The sequence below is a fragment of the Narcine bancroftii genome, chromosome 5 (genome assembly GCF_036971445.1).
Source record: "Narcine bancroftii isolate sNarBan1 chromosome 5, sNarBan1.hap1, whole genome shotgun sequence".
Taxonomy (NCBI): domain Eukaryota; kingdom Metazoa; phylum Chordata; class Chondrichthyes; order Torpediniformes; family Narcinidae; genus Narcine; species Narcine bancroftii.
This window is the reverse complement of record NC_091473.1, coordinates 220167190-220186094: the sequence shown is the minus strand read 5'-3', so window position 1 is coordinate 220186094 and position 18905 is coordinate 220167190. Positions and strand designations below refer to the sequence as shown.

General features: G+C 36.4%; 1 protein-coding gene across 1 annotated transcript; it reads right to left on the bottom strand.

The window, feature by feature from the left end:
- Nucleotides 1-11220: 11220 nt before the first annotated feature.
- LOC138765530 (probable G-protein coupled receptor 139) lies at nucleotides 11221-18482 on the bottom strand. The gene is made up of 2 exons (XM_069942559.1): nucleotides 18416-18482; nucleotides 11221-12149 (listed from the first exon to the last, which is right to left on the bottom strand). The coding sequence occupies exons 1-2, from the start codon at nucleotides 18480-18482 to the stop codon at nucleotides 11221-11223; spliced, it is 996 nt and encodes a 331-aa protein (XP_069798660.1).
- Nucleotides 18483-18905: the final 423 nt, after the last annotated feature.

Sequence of the window (18905 nt, the reverse complement as noted above, 5' to 3'; positions counted from 1 at the left end):
CACTTTTATTTTGGAGAGTGTAGTGCATCTTGGTTATACATTTAAGTGTATTCCCCTGCCAAATCATTCGTTCCACTTCACTAATTTCAATTCGTTCCACTTCACTTCTCTTAGGAATGACCTTAGCTGGAGAAAACAAAAGAAAGTCCCATTAGCTACTCCATATTTATTTCATAATTGTTTAAAAGATATGAATGATCCCACCACATAACAATCATCAATATATCTTAATCCTTTATCATACAATGAATTCAGTATTTTGTTACCCAGATTCAGAGGCAGTAATAGTTTTACTCAAGGGTGTTCTTAATGATACACCTGCTTGTTGTCCCCCAGTATACTCATTTATTTTGTGCCATATTCTAATCATATGTAATAATATAGGGTCATCTGTCTTTTATGTTTATAAATAAAATCCTTTGTTGTTTCTTATTGCATTCGATCCCATTTAGATCCAAGAAAGGGGACTGTCTTTTTTAAAAAGGTATGATAAAAATCTTGCTTGTGCTGATAAATAGTATTTCTTAAAGTCCGATGTCCTTCCAGTTTATAATCCCATGTTAACTTTTCCAATGAAATTCTCGGCACTTTGTTATTCCATAGGAATTGCTTTATGTAATTATTCAATAATTTAAATAATTGTTTTGGTCGGGCACTAGGCAACAATTGAAAAGATGCTGTAATCTTGGCATTATCTTCATTTTAATACCATTTATTCTTCCCACTAATCAGCAGGGTTTTCCATTTCTGTAAATATTTCTCTATTTTTCCTAAGAGTGTAATTAAATTTATGTAAGTTCTATAAATTATTATCTGTCATTATTCCTAAATATTTGATTCCATCTATCTTTCTCTAGACCATCCAGCTCTGTAGCTTCTTTCTTAAGATTTTTTTTTGTATAACAAATAATTTGTCCTCTTAGGCTTTAAGACTATCCCATATTAAAAAGCAATTATCAGTAGAAAGGAGATTAGATTCACAAAATATTTCTATCTGTCTCTTAATAAATTCACAAAAGTGTGGTATTGGGACGCCATCTATACACACTCTACTTTTTAACTGCGCAGACATTAAAAACAATTCAATCCTTGTGAATTATATATCCTTCAGTAGAACAAATAGTCTCTTTCTAAGGGATTAAGCTGCCTCTATATATTGAATCAAATTTAAATCCTTCATAAATGATAGTGTCATTTTTGCATCTTTTGCCCTTGTCACTGTTCTGGCTGATTTATCCAATATTGCATCTGGACAGAAAATGAAGTCTCCTCCAACCAGTATATTTTGTCTTCCATCTGCTGTTTTTACAAAGATATTCTTCATAAAGGATTCATCATCATAATTTGATGCATTATATTCATAAATGTCCATAATTCTGCATAAATTTTACAATATGTCATACAAATCTTCTGGCTTGATCAGTCAGTGTATCTTCTATTATTATTGGTATTTATTTTTAATTAGGAACGCTACTTTATTTTGCTTTTGAGCCAAATGTAGATGATGTTACTTATCACACCCATCCTCTTTTTAATTTAGAATGTTCTGATTTAATGAGGTGTTTCTTATAGAAAGACTATATCTGTCTTTAATTTTTTATGTATGCCGAAACCCACCTCCTTTCCACTATTCCAGTTATCCTATTAACATTAAGACTAATAAATTTTAACATTCCATCCATATTGATTTTTTAAACAAATATTGTTGAACAATAAAAGCCTTTTTGATTGTTTAAATAATAGTGATCATTCCCCTTTCAAAAAAACATAGTGTCCTTGCCCTGACTTGTGACGTAAACAGGAAATCCCAAAAGCCATGAAACAAGCCCAAGGAATCTCTCAAGGATGAAGAACTCCATCTTTTATAGATACACTTCTCTGGGCACCATTCTCCCCCTTGGACCAAGTCTTCACTTTGCTACTACTTTTCCCAATTTTCTGAACTCTCTGAAAACATTTCAATAAAATTTACTTTTCAACAATAAATACAAAATATTTTATTTTAAATACAACTTTTACTTAGTCCCATTGTAAACATTCTTCATGGTCTTCTTTGGCAACCTTAGTCTTTTCATAAACCTCGCAGGAAGTCTTCCACCACTTTCTTAGTCTTGAAAAATTATAGATTACCTTCTGCTGCTTCGCCTCTCACAGTCACAGTGTATATCATTGGATATTTCTAGTTTTTGAAACGCAATTGCCTTTTTACATCATCACATTCCTTCTTTTGCTTAATCAAACCAGGACTAAAATCTTGGAAGAATAGCACTTTTTCATGGTCAATTTCCAGCATGCCATTATTTTACTTAGAGTATTCATATGCTGCTCCCAGAATTGTTTCCCATTCCCAGTAATTCAAAAGTCTTACCAGGACCAGTTGTGGTCACTGATCACCAGATCTTCGGGGACCGAAGGTCAGGTGAGCCCTTTCAATATGCAATTTTTCTCTGAATTTGTCTTCTCTCAGCACTTGTGGGATCCATGTTTTGAAGAAGTTCACCAGATCTCTTCCCTTGATTCCTTCTTTCAGTCCAATAATTTAAATATTATTTTGTCTGCTAAAATTCTCCATATGGTCAATCTTGTCCAACAGACCTTGTCTGTCTGACACCCATTGCTTTGCATCTTTCTCCAAAGCTTTTAATTTATCCTGTGTTTTTACCAAGTCTTCTTTTGCTTGGTTCATTCTTTACATTAAGTCTTCATCGATTTCTTTAATTTCAGTTATCCTTTCAGTCATGTCTCTCATTACATTTTCGATTTTCCATTTTCTCCAGGATAATATTTGATTATTGTCCTGACTCCCCAGCTCTGCCAGGGTCCCCTGGGCCCAAAGTCACTTTTGCACCACTCTCTTTTTGGCTTTTGCTCCATGTTCCTGGCTGAGTAGAAGCTTCTTCCATTTTTGTTATTGGCTGCCTTGGTTTCTTAATACTTATTTTGTCCATTTTTTAGAGAAAAAATCTTAATTTTAAGATGTTGTCTTTTTGATATTCTTCACTGAGAGGTCGATCAAATGGCCACAGACCCACTACTGTCATTATTAAACATGGAGTAAAACATGAAAACCTGCAGACACTGTGATTGTAGTAAAAATAAAGAAAAGCTATAGGATCTCAGTGGTTCTCGCAGCACCCACAGGAGGTAAAGATATATAACTGACATTTCGGGCCTGTGCCCTTTTTACCTTGATGAAGGGCTGAAGCACAAAATGTTATATATCTTTACCTCCTCTGGACATTGCAAGACCAGCTGATTTCCTCCAGCATTTCTGTATATTTTTTCTACTTCTACTTGTTTACTATGGTTCATTTTCCCTTCAGTAACCTGCCACCAAAATTACTTTGCCTGTGGTCATGCTGTGTTTTTTTTAAATTTAAACACAACAAATTAACTGCCAATTTCGTCCCACTAGTACGTCTCCCAATTTCCACACAATTAACCTACTTCCCCACCACCATCCCCCCCCCCCCCCCAGTACATTTCAAACAGTTGGAGGAAACCTGGGCCTCCAGGGTAAACTACTGAGGCACAGGGAGAAAGTACAAACTCCTGACAGCACAGGATTCAAACACAGGTCTCGATCACTAAAAGCTGTAAAAGTGTTGTGCTAATCGCTATACCAACCATGCAGTCCAATTTATAGGCACATGTATTACTTAATGTGCAAGTGAAATATTTTGTCAAAAGTATTTCCTTTTACTCAGTGGTAGCTATCAAATTACAATCCCATTATAACAAATGCTATTTGTTCCTTTGTTAGTATCTCTCTTCCTCACTCCTCCTCACTGTATTTGTTATACTGATTCTTGCTGTTAGATTTATATTTAGGATGATCAGTATTTTTTTAAATTCTCTCCTTCAAGTTTGCTCCATCCTAGTAGCTTTTTCACTGAGACATGTTGGATGTATTTTTTTTATTTTTTAAATTTTTCACACTGTTAACCATATCAACCAAAATATGTACAAATATTTCTCAATAAATATACACAGTGTCATTTTCTCCCTTTTTCCCCCCTTTCCCTCCCTCCCCACTTCCCATCCCCTCCAAAACCCATAAATATTCAACATATACAATACAATAAAACCATTAAACAATATCTTCACACAAAGGAAAATAAACAAGAAAAATGCATGATCAATTTGTTACACACTGAATCTAGTCGTTTTGTCTTCTTATCATTTTAGGGGATGGAGGTCCGAGGCAAGCTCTCTCTGTTATGTTCCATGTATGGTTCCCAAATTTGTTCAAACAATGTGACTTTATTTTTTAAATTATAGATTATTTTTTCAATGGAATACATTTATTAATTTCTATGTACCATTGCTGTATTCTCCAGCTCTCTTCCATTTTCCAAGTTGACATTATACATTTTTTTGCTATTGCTAAGGCTATCATAATGAATCTTTATTGCGATTTATCCAATTTGAGGCCTAATTCTTTACTTCTTACGTTACTTAAAAGAAAGATCTCTGGATTTTTTGGTGTGTTATTTTTTGTGATTTTATTTAATATCTGATTTAATTCCTCCCAAAACATATTCATTTTCGTAAATGCCCAAATTGCATGTGCGGTTGTTCCCATTTCCTTCTTACAGTGAAAACATCTATCTGATAATGTTGAATCCCATTCTTTTCATTTTTGAGGAGTGATATTGTGCAACCAATTATACTGTATCATGCATAACCTTGTGTTTATTGTATTCTTCATAGTTCCAGAACATAACATTTCCCATACTTCATTTTTTATCTTTATGTTTAAATCCTTTTCCCACTTCTGTTAAGATTTATAGTTTATTTCATCATTTTCCTTATGTTGCAGCTTAATGTACATGTTTGTTATAAATCTTTTAATTATTACTGTGTCTGTAAGCACATATTTAAAACTGCTTCCTTCTGGTAATCTCAATCTGTTTCCCAATGTATCTTTTAAATAAGCTTTCAGTTGATGATATTCAAACATTGTACCATGAGTTATTCCATATTTCTACTTCAATTATTCAAATGTTAATAAATTATTTCCCAAAAAACAATTTTCTATTCTTTTGATTCCTTTTCTCTCCCATTCTCAAAAGGAAATGTTATCTATCGTAAAAGGAATTAGTAGGTTCTGTGTCAATAACAATTTTGATATTTGGTCATTCATTTTTTGTTCCTTTCTAAGTGGATCTTCTTCCATATATTAAGTAAATGATGCAATACTGGTGAGCTGTTTTATTGCACCAGATTCTCATCCCATTTATAAAGTATATGTTCCGGTACCTTCTCCCCTATTTTATCTAATTCTATCTTAGTCCAGTCTGGTAAGAATCTGATAAATACCTTAAATGTGCGGCTCTATAATAATTTTAAAGTTTGGTAACTGCAAACCACCTTGTTAATTTATCTAACACTACCCTGGTTTCCCTCCTTTCCACAAGAATTTCCTTATTATTCTCTTTAGTTCATTGAAGAATTTCACTGTTAAGGGCATTGGTAATGATAGAACATTGGAAAGAATTACTACTCACGTTAATAGGGAGGGCAAATTACATTAAAAGGGATACAATACTTATTTCAAAGTCTTCCTGCAATTTCTTTATTAGTGGCTGATAATTTAGTTTGTACAAGTGGCTTAAGTTATTATCCAACCTGATACTGAGATATCGGATTGCTTGTGCTTGCCATTTAAATGGTGATTCTTTTTTAAATTCTGTATTATCCACGTTACTCATTTGCATCACTTCACTTTTATTTCCATTGATCTTGTACCCTGATATTTCTCCATACACCTTCATTTTCTTTTATTGATATTTCTGGTTCTGTTAGGAATACTATGATATCATCTGCAAATAAACTGATTTTATGCTCCTTCTCCTTTATTTTTATCCCTTTTATTTTATTTTTCTGTTCTTATCAGTTCTCCAATGGTTCTATTGCTAAGGCAAACAATGAGGGGGATAATGGACACCCCTTTCTAGTTGACCTACTTAATTTAAATTGGCTTGATACATATCCATTCACCAATGGTCCATTATACAATGCTTTAATCCAATTAATATATTTTTATGGTAGATTGAACCTCCGTAATACTTTAAATAGATAGTTCCACTCTACTCTGTCAAAGGCTTTTTCTGCTTCTAAAGCAACAGCCACTGTTGGCTTCTTATTTCTTTGAACTGCATGAATTAGATTAAACGTTTACAGTCATAATCCACTGTCCTTCTTTTAATAAATCCAGTTTGATCTTGTTTTACTATTTTTGGTACACAATCAGCCAATGTGTTTGCTAATAATTTCACTATTATTTTATAATCTGAGTTAAGTAGAGATATTGGTCTATATGATGCTGGTGTTAATGGATCCTTCCCCGTCTTTGGTATTACTCTAATTATTGCTGTCTTACATGAATCTGGCAAGTTTTTTGTTTCTTCTACCTGGTTCATTACTTCCAGGAGAGGAGGAATTAATAGCAATTTAAATGTTTTATAGAATTCTATTGGGAATCCATCCTCTCTTGGTGTTTTATTGTTCGGCAGCTTTTTTTTAATATATCCTGTACTTCCTCTATCTCAAATGGCTTTATCAGTTTGTTTTGGTCTTGTTCTTGCAATTTCGGCAGTTCAATTTTTGCTAAAATTCTTCTATTTTATCATCTTTCCCCTCGTTCTCAATTTGGTATAATTGTTCATAAAATTCCTTAATGTTTTCATTAACTCTATTGGGTGAAATATAATTTGTTTGTCCTTTTTCCTTGATGAGAGTACAGTTCTTTTATCTTGTTCAGTTTTAAGTTGCCAGGCTAATATTGTATGTGTTTTTTTCTCCCAGTTCATAATAGTTTTGCTCTATTTTCATTATGTTCTTCTTCACCTTCTACATTTGTAATGTTTCGTATTTTATTTTTTTGTCCGCCAATTCTCTCTTTTTCGTTATATCATCCCTTTTTACTAGTTCCATTCCTGTACTTACTATCTCCGTTTCCAACTGTTCTATTTCCCGATTGTTGTCCTTTTTCATCTTAGTTACATAACTTATTATCTGTCCTCTAATGAAGATTTTCATTGCATCTTGTAATATAAATTTGTCTTTCACTGATTCAGTGTTTATTTCAAAATATGTTTTAATTTGACATTCAATAAACTCTCTATATTCCTGCATTTTAAGTAGCATGGAGTTTAACCTCCATCTATATGTTCTTGGTGGGATGTCCTCCAGTTCTATTGCTGATATTAGAGGTGAATAATCTAATAGTAGTCTAGCTTTATACTCAGTTTTCCTACCTCTCCCTTGAATATGGGCTAACAACAAAAATGTATCAATCCTTGAGTATGTTTTATGCCTACTGGAATCATATGAATATTCCTTCTCTCTTGGGTGCTTCCTCCTCCATATATCCATAAGTTTCATTTCCTGCATTGATTTAACCATAAATTTGGCTACTTTATTCTTTTTGCTTGTCTTTTGTCCAGTGTTATCCAACATTGGATCCAAATTAAGGTTAAAATCCCTCCTATCAATATATTTTCTTGTGTATCCACAATCTTCAAAAAGATATCCTGCATAAATTTTTGATCCTTCTGATTAGGTGAATATATATTGAACAAATTCCAAACTTCTGAGTATATCTGACACTTTATCATTACATACCTCGCTGCTGGATCTATTATTTCCTCCTCTATTTTGATTGGTACATTTTTATTAATTAATATAGCTACAGGTCTGCCGCTGAGTGTCCTACCCAGTTTCTCTTTTATTTGTTATGTTCCACTTCAGTTAGATGCATTTCCTGTAGAAATGCTATATCTATTTTTTTATTTTTTCAGCAAATTTAATAGCCTCTTCCTTTTAATTTGCTTATGCAATCCATTAATGTTTATAGTCATATAGTCCAACGTGCTCATCTTATAACTTGTTTACATCTAATTTCAGCTTCCTCACCACTGCCATCCACCTTTTCCCCATTTTAATCTCTCAGTTTTCTCTCTTTAAACTCAATGCATGACAACACATTTAAAACATAAATACTCCAACAATTCCTACACACAATATTACCTTAACCCCAAGTCCCCCCTTATCTGAGTTGCCCCTTATCCCTTGCCGGGCAACCACAACTCCTCTTTCCATTTGGATTGTGATCTTGCTCACAAGCGTCAACTAATTTTGCAGTGACAGTTATTCTCTTCCCCCGAACCCCACCCCAGAAAATACTTTTTTACACATGTAAAAAGCTCTCTCCTTTTCATCCCTTTACTTCCTTCCTTCCCTTTTTTCCCTCTTTATTTCTTTATATATACATTGTTTTTACATCTTTATATATATTTTATTGCCGTTCTTCATTCTTATTACATCCCTTCATCTCTCCTTCTTTCTTGCAAATGCTCTGCGAATTCTTGTTCGACCTCCAGATCTGAGATCAGCCTGTTTTGCATCCCGGGTATAAATATTTTAAGCACCCCTAGATGTCTTAACATGAATTTATAACCTTTTTTCCATAAAATCTTTTTAGCTGTATTAAATTCTTCCTCTTCTTTAAGTGTTCAAAACTTATGTTTGGGTAAAAAGAATATTTTTTGACCCTTGTATTCAAATGATTTATTATCTTCTCTAATTTTATTCCTTGCCCACTCCAGTATATTTTCTCTTGTTATATATCTAAAAAATTTTACTAAGATGGATCTTGATTTTTGATGTGTCTGCGGTTTCGGAGCTAGTGCTCTGTGTGCCCTTTCTATTTCCATTTCTTCCTGCATTTCTGTCTTTTCCAGGACCTTCAAGACCCATCCTTTTATAAATTCCTTCATGTCTGTGCCTTCTTCATCTTCCTTCAGGCCCACTATTTTTATGTTTTTTTGCCTACTATAATTTTCCAACATATCAATTTTCTGAGATAACAAATCTTGTGTCTCTTTAAATTTTTTTTGTCACTTTCTTCAAATTTTCCTCTTGCTGTTTACTTCCATTTCTACAGCCATTTCTCATTCTTCCATATTTTCTACTCTTTTCCCTATTTTTGTCATGACTGGTTCTAATCTTTGCATTTTATCTTCTGTTCTTTTCATTATTCTTTTAATTGCACTACATTCTAATGAAAACTATTCTTTTAATGCAGTCATTTATTCTTCAAAAAAAGCTGTTTTACCTTCTATTTCTCTGTGAAGTCCTTGGTCTTCTTCTTCCTCTTCTTCTGTGTTTGTACCTGTATTTGTATCTTCTTCTCTCCTCTTTGTATTGTATCTCTTCTGATTTTCTGGATGAGTTGCTTGTATCACTTTGCTAGGCTTCTTGCTGCTGATCCTCCCCTTCTGGTCTGCTCATCTTTCGGGCCTCCTGCTGCTGCTCCTTTTGCCATACACCCCTTCGACTTTCTTTCTCACCTGGTACCTCACTCCCTCTCCTGCTGCCTTCCTTATTTTCCAACTGAGAGCCCTGATGTCGGGCGTCCCTCAGCTGGTCACCCCAATGTTGCCCACTCCTCGGCTGAGCCCCCCTCCCGTTGGTGTTCTTTTACCTTTGATTGCGCAGTTTTGTTTGCAGTCCACGGGTCTGGGGGTTGTGACTCCACAGGGCTGGCACTAACCTTGGAGAACGGACATTCTTTGCCACCATGACTCCCTGTTCCTTCGTGCAGGTAAGGTCTTCTTTCTTTTCGAGTGACTTTTCTTCTTTTTTTCTCGTTGTTTTTACCTTTTCCTTCTTAGGTGCCATCTTCTTTCTCTTCTCTGCAACTTTATCTTCTATTTCTTATATTTGTTGAACTTTCTCTTTTCTGACATTTTTTCTTTTTTATGGAGAGGGCTGGTTTTACCCTACTAACCTCTACTCCATCACGTGACTCCACAGGGTCCTGTGGGAATTCTTTACCTATAATTTTCCCTGAGACTTTGCCTAGTTCTGTCCAGAAGGACCTCACCTTCTTACATGTCCAGGTCGCTTGCACAAAGGATGATCTAACTAATTAGTGTTACCTGAATGAAACTGAGCTGGGCTGTTTTTTTTTAAACTGTGCCAAGATGTGCAACTTCAGATGTTTCATTTCTCCAGCTGATATCTTATTTTGGGATGTTTGATGGATATTTGACATTTAATGTGGCTGAAATTAAGCATCTGCTGTGATATTTGAATTCTGAGTTGCTGAATTATTTTGAGTTACATCGTCATTTGGATGTGCTGCAGCTATGTAAGGTGCTCTATGATTCGATGGCTCTGGCATATGTTCCACTACATCATCAATAGTTAATGAATAATTTTAAAAATTGTTTTTTTTTATTGATATCTGTTATTTTGAGGTGGTTCGGCAGATGTGCCATGACATATTAATTTCAATAAATATATACTGCTTTTCTCTCTGGTTTCATTGTCTTTCTGGGTGAGGGAAGTGAGGATAATTGTTTTAGCCTGATGTTCTGAATTATTGTTGGGTGACTACAAGCTGCTCTCACACTGAGATTTTTTTTCTTGGTCCCATTTGTTGCATTCGTTTTAAATATTTACTATGCTAATGCTCTAAATTGGTCGACTAAAATTTGAATCAATTTCTGATATTTAAACGTTCTTTGTAGTATTGGTTCGTAGAGCTTTACATATCAGCGATCTGGTTTTTTTTCTGTATTTTTAATTTCCAATGCAATATTGAAGTTTTTCCTTTTGCCCGTTCTACTTGGGGTTGACGTACTTTATGTTTTGAGACACTTGACAAGTGAGCTGTGGTGCTTTTGAGAGTTACTTCAGGAACGATGACGATTATTATTGATCTTAAATGGTGTGAAAATAAGCTCCGAAAAGAACGAACAAGATGCATTGACGGGCTGTCCTCGTTATACTGTTTTTCGCGACCAAAACCCTTTTTAAAATTGAGAGTTGAAATTTGAGACCGTGTTGTTAATTTTGAAGGGTTTTAACATTGTGAGTTAATTTGAGACATTTCATTTGTGGAAGGTGTTCAATAAGCATTATAATTTTTATGAGAACAGCTTCATTAATTTGACCGGTTCAGTTCAACATTACACTAGATCTTTGTTTTGATAATTATAGTAATACAATCCAATATAATAAAGCAGGCAATTTGCCGCCCCACCTCCACACTGATACACAATTACGTATTTATGGTAATCCCATTCAGCAGTACTATGCCCATACCCTTTTGTCGTGGGATAATTCTCTGCAGTTCTTTCAACAGGTCCCAGAACACTGACGCTGCACGTTCGAATCTTTCGCTTAGAGATGATGGAACTCTCTCCTTCATGGTTTCTGTATCATCCTCTCGCAGCTACTATTACACCATTGAACAAATGAAACGATTGGATATTTCACCGCATCCCTGAGTTGATCTCTGAACTTAGATTGAGTCACCACATAGACGAATGTGTTTATGCAACAGTTTAAATTCAGGAGTAAAGTTCCAGCTTGACGGAATATATTCTCGGATTCGTTAAAATCACTACGATCTTTTCCTGTAATTGTATAATAGATGAAATAAAGGACATATACCATCCACAATAGTATGAAGCTCCCGGATAAGGCAAAGAGCAAAATGATAGACCTTCTTCTGCTCTCCATTTCCGGGTCATTGCGATTATCTGTATTTCCTTTTTTCTTTAGCCCTTCGCGCACTCGACTGGCCACTATAATGTGCCTGACTGTCAGTGCGTTGAATAATAATATTAAGGCAAATGGGAGTAATGGCGTTAAAACGGTATCAAACCAATCAAATCCCACCCACCCCGGCTCAGAATAATAACCTGGCTTATTGTAACAGCCCCACGGCACGTTATCGATGATTGTCCAAGATTTCAGTGTAAAATACCAGGGAATGTTTTTTACGAAGAGGAGACATCCTGTGGTCCCAAGTACGACAATCGCAGTTCTCTTTGTGCAATACTTCACTTTAAGTTTCTGACAACAAATGGCTACAAATCGATCAAAGGTGAAGGCTACAGTGAACCAAACAGAAGAATTGGTACTTGCGCGACTCAGGACAAGGATAACACTGCACACTGGGGTGATATCCAAGAAACTCCCCGGGAAGTAATAATAACTGATCCTCCAGAGAAAGACCTCAGTGATTATGGACAATAGATCCGATGCTGCCATAGCCACCAGATAGTGTGTGGTGCCCGACGAGAGACCGCATTTACCTCGGGACAGGATCACAATCGCTACTAGATTCACTTGAAAATAAAAAAAAATAATCATTGAACTGGTAAAATACATTGTTATTAACAGCAAATGTTTTCTAAATAAAGGCATAAAGAATCACAGCGCCACAGTTTTGCAGTACAGTTTGTTCATGCCGACCAAGTTGTCTCCCTAAAGTAGTCCCATTTGCTTGCGTTCAGTGCAAATCTGTCAAAATGTTACTCATAGATAAAACTGTCTACTGCTTTTTAGAATTTTACAATTATAACTGCCTGCACCATTTCCTGTGATATTTATTTCGATATATCCAGTACACAGTACGACAAAGTGCCCTTCAGAATCCTTTACGGATTTATCCCTTCACTTTCAATGCATCTCTTCACGTTTTAGATTAACGTAAGAAAGTTTATTACTATTTAATTTAACTCTTCCCTTTATGAAGTTACCCTCTCAACCTCCTATTATTCAGGGATACAAGTTCTAATCTGTCCAGTCTCTATCAAAAACAGTAGCCTGCAAGTGTCAGTAATGTTTCTGTGTATCTTTTCTGGACGCCTTTCATCGTCATGATATCCTTTTCGATAACTCGGTGAATAAAACCGTGTACCCATCCATAAATTCACTGATTACACCTCTGTGGTGAGGAGGATCTCTAGTGACGAAATGGAGCTGAAAAATAAGATAGAGTGACAACCTGATCAAAGGAATGGTTATAGAATTCCAGAGGAATGGCAGAGGTTACCTCCCGGTCCGCATCAAATGTGCTGAGGTTGAAATAGCAGACGGCTCGAAGTTCCACGGGTACACATCTCAAATGACTTGACCCACGTTGATGCAATGGCCAATAGAGCAGAAACCAAAAATCAGAAGGAGCCAGGCAAAAACCAGCATCCAATTAACTACTTCTACAAATGCACCATTGAAAGCATTCCGTCAGGTTGCATTACTGCTCCCTCCAAGGCAGCAAGAAAATGCAGGCGGTTGTGAGCGTGGCTCAGCCCATCACACAAATCCACTTTCACCACACGCTTCATCTGTAGCCCCTGCCGCCTTGGGAAAAGCAGCCAAAATATTGAAAGACCCATCCCGCCCCGCCACAATTTCTTCACTCCTCTCCCGCCTAGAAGAAGGATCATGACAACAAGATCACGTGCCACCAGATTCAAAATGCCTTTTTCCCAACATTATTAGAATTCCGAAAGATTCCTAAAATTGTAAAAAAATGTTTCCTTTGCTCCCAATCAACTGATTTCTCTCTGCAACTCTGCACTTTCCTACTGTTATACGGTGTCTTATTTGTTGTCCTATATATAAAATGTCAACTGATGTGCTCGCTTAATGACATCTGTCACTGAATATTGATATACGTGACGATAAATTTAAACTTCAAACTTTCACTTGCATCCTCTTACGCGGAGAAATATCAGCAGTTGGAAATCTAAAACGAGGTGGAAAGGAGTGTTCATGGAAGTGTGATGAATGTGAGCAAATTAAGAAGATGTAATCCACCCCAACTGATTGTTCAAGCACTTAAAACCACGCGGATGCTCCCTGATGCTGCATTAATCTATACTTAATATTTTAGTAGAGAATTAAATATTTGACGGTCGGAGCTACAATAAAACGGAATGAGAGTAGATTAATTTATCTCCTACACAAGCTATGAGGCGAAATCTAAAGCTAAAATGCAAGAGTGCAGGAAACTGTGGACATAATCTCCAATTTCGGCCTTATCTGTGCTACTCATGATTTTATATCCATCTCCAATGTTCACGCAGCCTCTTGCAGTCCAGGGGAAACAACCCAGAGCTCTCCTAATAAGTCGGGCCCCCAGTCCGGCAACATCCACGAAAAAAGAAAATCACAAATACACCAGATGCTGGAATCGAGAACGTGAGCAGAGATGGAAGGCCGAACAGTTGCGCTATGTTGTCGGTTCAAGCTTGGGTTCCGGCTGCTAGCCATCTGATTTCGCTCAACATTGCAACGGAGATATCTCAGTCCTTGGCTCGTGCATTGCCAATGTACACGTAAATTCGAGGAATATATATATTATATTCCTAATAAATAGCATGAAATCCAATGGGATGTACATTGGGGTTTCTCGTTTTAAGTCACCCCACTCACAACCAGTTCCGAAGGTCCTCTCTCTAATTTACTGCCCCACCTCCTGTTCCGAGTATTTCCTCAAATCTCTCCTTTCGCAAAGTATCCCTGCCCGCAGCCGTTCTCCATCTCCCAACCTCTTCTGTCCAGTATTCTGTCACTTCATGGGCTTTCCCAGCCCTTCCCCTTGCCCCTTTTCTGGGCTTGATATTCCCCTTTCGCTTTCGCGATGTAATCTCCCTACCCGAAACACTGAGACTTTCGAACTTCTCTTTTCTATCACCCAACATCCTTGTGAAATTTATCTTTAATTTTTTTTAAAAAGTGTTAATTATATCAGTCCCATGGTTAAAAGATCACATATACAGGGAATACTGCAGTTGTGATCTCACCAGCGACTTGAAAATTTTAAGAGAAGTCCAACTCTTGAACTCAATTCACTTCCCGCAGGATGTCTAAGAGCAGCAGACAAACACAACACGAATATCTAAACCATTCCTTCTAAGTCGCGCACTACCCTTTGTTCAAATTTAATCAACAGTCTTTCTCCATTACTGAGTTGAATTTCAAAAAGTGTTGCCCAGCAGAACTAGCAGGTTATCTTCATCAGAGGGTACAAACAGTCCGCACTCTGTAATTTTTCTGCGACAATTAGAAGTGGTGATTTCATCTGCGACATTCAGACTCTAAAAATGTTTTAGAAGAAATGTGATTGGGAGTAGAATATAGGGAGCAAGTTGATCCAGAGAATTATTAAACCGTGCAATCACCGAATATTTAGAAGGCCGATGAATTAATTGTGTTGAGGCACAAAGAAAGGACACCACCCAGTCTCTTCCTACATTACATTCAGCGATCGATCACTCTACAGATCACTGCTTTTGAAATAAACAATTCCTTGTATTACTCAATTAAAACTTATTTCTCGTGTTCCTGCCTGCTCTCACCCGCAGCATTCTGTTGTTATCTCAAACACAGTGCATAAGGCAACGAAGCCCTGTGTCATTTGCACATTATGAATAACAGAAAACAATAGAACACCCCCGAAACAAATCCCCAGCGAACACCACTACTCATCTTCTACAGGGTTTACATCAGTTTTCCGTATCAAGTTTAGAAAACTTTCTATCTTTGTTTTCAAGCCAAATGTTCTGTTCTCAGTCCAGCCACTTTAATGGTACCTGATGAGGCGCTTTCTCTAAACCTTTGAACATTGCACAGTGGCATTTATCTTACCCACTCAATTCGTTTGCTTGTCAAGTCATTACATTTAATCGATGGAACAATATTTGCGGGTAAGGATTCTTATCCTTCAGCTGGCTGTGCTTGACCTAATTAATTTATTTTACCTCTTCAGATAATTACCAATCCCATTTCAATATGATATTTGGGTTTATTTTACAATCTGGGCACCTTGGGCTAATTTAACTTGCAGGACACAAATAGCCTCTAAATTTTCCACGTCCCTGTAATATGTTCAACAGAAGTTCGACAATATTTGTTACTCATTCTTTTTTTTTTCATTTGGTGTGAACAGCATCAGAGCAAGTCTTCCCCGATTTCTTTCAGTTCAAAAAAATTTAAAGTCAAATTTTGTTTGAGAAATGTGAAGTCGCGTTAGCCACATTGAAAATCGGAAGCCCTGATTGTTTGCGTTGTACGAAAGACAGTCAATCGATTGCCCAAAACATGAAATTCAGTCTCGTCAATATAGAGTCCTGTCCAACGACGACGTGCTCATTATAAATCCACCTTGAAAGAAATACAAATAATTCCCAGAACCCTATCTCCGACGTCTTGGTTTTACCAACGACGAATGGAGATATTTTAGTCGTTAATAAATCCTTTGCCGTTCATCTTGTTCCGTGTGATCTAATCTTTCACTCCTTATCTGTTCGTCACCAATAGCCACAGGTAACATATTCCCTCACTTGGATTTCCTGAAATTCTTCTTATAGAGCTGCAATGTGGCCTAGAAAGGGATCTCCATCATCACTAAAGATACTTAATGTACAGTTTTATTTTAAGTGTAGCTGGCATACATGTGAACGATAAGTCTTTCAGAAGATGAAATTAAGACAACAAATCACTGTTAAAACCAAATGAAATGTCCTTAATATAACTGGCAATATCCATTTCTCCGCGTTTATTACGTTTTTCATCAGCTAGCAAGTCTAATACAGTACTATTCAACAGAGTTAATTTTGGTGTGTGTGTGTATCTCAAGTTAACAGTGTTTTAGTTTTAACTATCCTGGGACAATAGTAACAGAAGTTTCACTTCATGTCTTGTCTTTTTGTGACACTGGACCCTTGTCCAATTTTTACAGTGTTTTATTTGCGTTGAGAACCAGGTGAAGCTAAACCACAATGCAGTTATTGTTATGTGTGTTTAAAGTCGTACACAGACAATGAGCAAATGTTCTGAAAAATGCTGGACACAACAGTGGCACTTTTGTGTGGAAAAATACAGTGCTCAAAACATAATGACAAGTTACCACATAAGGTGGTCAACTGTAACCAATCATAAGTGTGTCGGTTCTAACAATTTCCACGTTGATAATCTTTCATTATCTAACCTGGGAATTCTTGTTTAGAAAGAATTTTAAAAATAACCAACATTATTGAAAATCTTCTGTGACATCCTGGTCAGAAAATTGGTTGCTGAAAACTAACTTGCCAATGATTTTTATATTTGGGCAAAAGAATATTTACATTTTGGAAATGTCTCTAAATAAGCTTTTTTTTTAAAATTTTGGGTTTGAAATTAAGTCCATATTAGCAGTGCCTTGCTGACCTGCTTCATCACCATTGCTACATTTTACTTCATTATGTACTTATTCTTAGATGTCAACATTCTAAATATGATGTGAGACACTGAACTCATTGCCTATTCGTCAATTGGCCATATAATTTTTGATATCCTCAGTGGGTACAGAGACCTTTGGCAATTGGGATGGATGTTCTTGTCCTTACCTAATTTTGACAAAAGATGTTGAAGAGGACTAAAGCACAAAATGTTATATCGTCCGATGCGTAATTTGACATTTTTCATGACACAACGGCAAACGCAACCATGTTCATACAATCGAATACAGAAGGCTCCAGATGCTGGAATCTGTGTTAAAGCAAACTGCTAGAAGAACATTAAGAAGGTACTGTGGGGCAAAGAAGTGGCTGACATTTCAGGTCAAAACTATGTATCGGAGATGAGCATGCAAAGGGAAGGTAGGAAACATTTTTCAAACGGAACCGAGTGGATGGGGATGGAATGGTGTATTAAGAGGTTTAAACTTGATAAATGGACAAAATATCTGAGTGGAGAAAGGCAAATGGAATTAGGCGCGAGAGGGTCCCAAAACGAAGAAATTGCGATTGGGCTGGAAATCGTGATTAAAATGAGGCGAGACAGAAGAGTGTTGACGGGAATGGTAGTGGTAGTGGAACAATCCTAATCCCCCACCCCCACCCCCAAAATAACATGGAAACTGTCGTTCCAGCCATAAATAGCACACTTTCCTGCACTGTCCAAAACGTTTTACCCAGGTTTTATTAATTTACAGGAGCTAACATAACTTACTTTGTTATTTTCCATGCCCTTTCCGCCTTGTATCCCTCGGACAAATGCACGCTAAATTAGTGTTTCTCATGAAGACAGGTGAGATGCATTAAAAAAAAGTTAATAATTTTTCAAACTGTGTAGTTTCAAATTCTCTCATCAATGATTTCATTCACGGTTATTGTTACAATTTCAGACAAATGCAGCATTTTTACTTTAGCTCACACAATGATATCGGCACGGTTGTCAGCTGTTTCATTTTTTGCTCCTCAATTATATTCAAGTATGTCCATTTTCTATAAAAATGCATCACGATGGTCAGGTGCAATTGATCGTTACAACACTTAAGTTATACACACTGCCTAAGGCTCAGCCAGGCGTTTGGCTACTACCTCAGAAGGGGAGTTAATTGACAGATAACTCATCGAATCTACCAGCTGAAATCAAAGTTTATTCTCAAACATGGTGGCGTAAGTGATTGAAGAAGCAATTCAGGACATTCAAGGTTGAATGATCGCATTCTTTGTGACTTTAAGTGATATTTAGGAGATCAGGTATCATTTTGTCACAGAAAAAAAATCAAAGTATTGGTCAAAATAAATGTGCATTATCTCGAAATATCATAATCACTTACCAGGCACACCAATCATGAAAAGCATCAAATAGTATATTTTCTTGAAACGGTTGAATATTTCGAGCATTGTCCTCAGTGGTGAAGGGGAGATATATTAGCCAAACCTCTACTTGATGCAATGTTCCAGAGGTAACTTTAAAGCTTGCGATATCCCTAAAGGGTGTTGCCACATTTAGCAAGATCTAATTTTAGGGGTTGAGCAAAGTGTTTACGATAATTTATTCAATCCCCATTGTCATAGAGCATATTTAACCTTGAGACCGAATTGGAAGATTCAAAGTTAGACACGTCTGTTTGCATTATTCACTGAACATTAACCCTTTGGACACTGTTTTCAGGGACTGGTTTTATATCCAACCGATAACTGGTTCGTATTGGTGTTTATCTTATGAAAGTTTAAAATGGCGGGAGTCCAAGGGTTAAAAGCAATAGTCACTCAGCAATTAGAGTTTTGTTTCCTCACCCCCCCCCTCTCCCCGTTATGCCTCAT